This window comes from Egretta garzetta, unplaced genomic scaffold, assembly GCF_000687185.1.
Source record: "Egretta garzetta isolate BGI_Z169 unplaced genomic scaffold, ASM68718v1 scaffold94, whole genome shotgun sequence".
Classification (NCBI taxonomy): Eukaryota; Metazoa; Chordata; class Aves; order Pelecaniformes; family Ardeidae; genus Egretta; species Egretta garzetta.
This window is the reverse complement of record NW_009259683.1, coordinates 5,617,354-5,620,263: the sequence shown is the minus strand read 5'-3', so window position 1 is coordinate 5,620,263 and position 2,910 is coordinate 5,617,354. Positions and strand designations below refer to the sequence as shown.

The 2,910-nt window shown below is 44.0% G+C and overlaps 1 protein-coding gene across 1 annotated transcript in view; it reads right to left on the bottom strand.

Annotated features, from left to right (window-relative positions):
• Positions 1-2,567: 2,567 nt before the first annotated feature.
• Positions 2,568-2,910, bottom strand: part of HOXA10 (homeobox A10) — a gene marked incomplete at its 5' end in the record, with an annotated part of 2,183 nt that continues 1,840 nt past the window's right edge. Inside the window, one exon of the mRNA XM_009638599.1 lies at positions 2,568-2,842. Within this exon, the coding sequence (XP_009636894.1) occupies positions 2,568-2,842 (275 nt within the window). The remainder of the gene's footprint in view (positions 2,843-2,910) is intronic.

Below are 2,910 nucleotides of genomic sequence, written 5' to 3'. Positions count from 1 at the left end.
CCCCCGCCTCCCGAGCTCGACCCACGCCGAGCAGAATGCAAAACCGCACCTGACCTTGAATGCAGCCTACGAGATGGATTAAAATCCCGCAAGCAGGCAGGGACTCGCTTAGGAGCTGGCTAACCTTGAAGAACTTGTCAAGCTTCCCCCCTCGGCTGCCGTGTTTATCTGAGGAATCAAAGGAGGCTCCGTTGCAGATGGGGAACAATGGCATTGGGACTTGACGCCTACGGATCCCTTCAGCGCTAAAGATTTCTTCGGGCGGAAAGGAACCCCCCGCACCAAGCGTACCTGGTGATGATATCAACTGAAGTAATTAAGGCAGTTTCGTGCTGTAGAGAGAAAGGTGGAGCCCCAACAACATGAAACTACCTAAACCACAGAGCAGTTCTCAGGCGCTAATTATTACTTTCCCCATTGCCGTGGTCTTTAACGCAAGGATCCCGCTACGAAAATAAAACCAGAAACGTGACTAAAACATCCCTCCTCCCGCCCCGCCGGCGCCCCTCCGCGCCCCCGGCCAGCCTCGGGTGAGGGTAATGAAAACAAGGGAGAAATATAATAACACATACACACACATACACACACTCACGCACACACACTCACGCACACGCAGCTTTCCCCTCTCCATGCAGATGCAATCGGGAAGAAAAAGGCCGTGGCATTAGCCGTCGCTCTTCCCCCAGCCCTCCTTTTGCCTTCCCTTTGTGCAAGACTCTATGAGCTGAACATGCAGCGAGGAAGGGAGGATGCAACAAGAAAAAAAAAAAAAAAAAAAAAAAAAAATAAAGCTGCTTGGGTGAAATAAGCTCCTCCACATGCAGACAGGTAGGGAATTGCCTTGTCTGGAGGGGCCCGCTGGCAGGGAGGCCAGGCTGATGTCCCCCCCTCCGCCTCCCCATGCGCTCACCTTTACGATTTCTTCTCACCCCTGAGATAAAGCTAGAATTTTGTCACCGTCCTCCGGAGTTAAAGATCTCCGCACACTTGTAGGTGTTCGATTAAAGAAGGGGAAAAAAAATAAATCGTTTCCCTACCCTCAAGAAATAGTAATTTGCTTCCTCAGTCTATGCAGCTCCTCAGTCAACTGAAACCACTCGTTCAAGACAGCAACAATCCAGATATACTAGCAAGTCATAAAACTGAACAAAAGCCGACAAACCTTAGAGCACCATCGCTATATGGCCCAGACAAATTACGACCGTCTAGGTAATATTTAAATAGATTCCTAAAGTAATTGCAGGGGGTTTAGGCAACTATTCCTGTTGTAAAAGTTCTCGAAGACATAAAGTAGAACCTGAGGATAAACAGTCACAAAAAGAGGTAAAATTAAAAGGATTCATTCCACGGTTTTTTATTCTTCTATGAGAACATAAACATCGTCTTTTTCACGCACAGCAGCATTACAATATTAATTTATTCCGATTTAAGGTAAGAACTAAATATAGCTAGAACTAACATTTATAATAACGATAGAATGCATTTGCTTAAAACAGTATCGGCATTTTAATAATAATAGACATTTATACATATCTGTATTTATAGTTTTTCCCCTTCTTTCTCTTTTTTTTCTCTTTTTAAATTTTTTCACCTATATGCTTGACCCTTTAATGAATGTAACTTCACAGTATAAAGGAAGACGAACATATTCTCCCTCGCAATCTCAGACTCTGGCTCAGAAAGTCCTTCTGATGTTCAGGATATATACTTTTCAGTGAAATTAGTGAGGAAAAAAGTGAATACTTTCTTCTCAAGGGGGAATTTCTGTGTGCTTGTCATGCGTTACCAACGGTAACGTTATTTATAGACAAAAGAAAATCACTAATTCCACATATTTAAGCAAAACTACATTGAGTAAATATCTACAACCAGAAAGAGCGAGAAAAATTCAGAGGTAAGTGTCATAATTTAGTCCATGAGCAACACGAACTCTTTTATACCTTTAAAGAGAAGAGATTTCATTTTCCTGGCCAATTTTAAAGCTGTAATACTGACTTTTAAGGTAAAGCAAAAAAAAAAAAAAGATTCGCTCTTAACACCCGTTCCCATGAAGCCCTTTTAAAGGATGCCTGCATTTCATTATTGTAAGTCCCGCTTTTCGAAGGAAAAAGGGGGGAGGGGGGAAGAAAAGGAAAACAGAGAGGGGGGGAAGCTCCCGATATAGAGAAATATGGCAAGGCTTAAATCTCTTCATTCCGCAGCTACGTACAGTCCAAGTTACACCGCTTATAATTTAAAAGAATGCGCCTTTAACCGAGCTCGTTTACTTTTCAGAGAGAGATACGGGGGGGAAGATATTTGCAGCTCCTGAAACGGTATTTCAGTGTTTCAAAGCTTAAAGGAACAAATCGGCCCCGGGGAAGGCTGGAGGAAGCGGGGAGGTTCACGCACGGCATTTTGTGCATTAGCGTGGCTTTAGTCCGCTCCCCCCCACCCCAAAGCAGCTCTTAAGAGGTTAAGGACATACTGAGAACGTCTAAAATCGTTAATCCATACAGGTGCGGATGACTACAGCCTAGGAAAATGATACTGGCTCTTTAAACCATAAAGATGTGCTTAAAGGTTCATCAAGAGAAATTAAAGTTGGCTGTGAGCTCCCGAATCCTATTCTCTCTGTTCATTTTCTTCAGTTTCATTCTGCGGTTCTGAAACCAGATTTTAACTTGTCTGTCTGTGAGGTGGACTGTGCGGCTGATCTCTAGGCGACGCTCACGAGTCAGGTACATATTGAACAGAAACTCCTTTTCCAGCTCGAGAGTTTGATGCTTGGTATAGGGGCACCGTTTCTTTCTGCCACTTTTTGCCGTGAGCCAGTTTGCTGCATTTTCTCCTTTTGAATTGCCTAGTTTTGAGAAAGTAAAAAAGGGACGTTACCAGCGGGTAGGAGGCAAAGAGCTGGGGGTGGGGGGG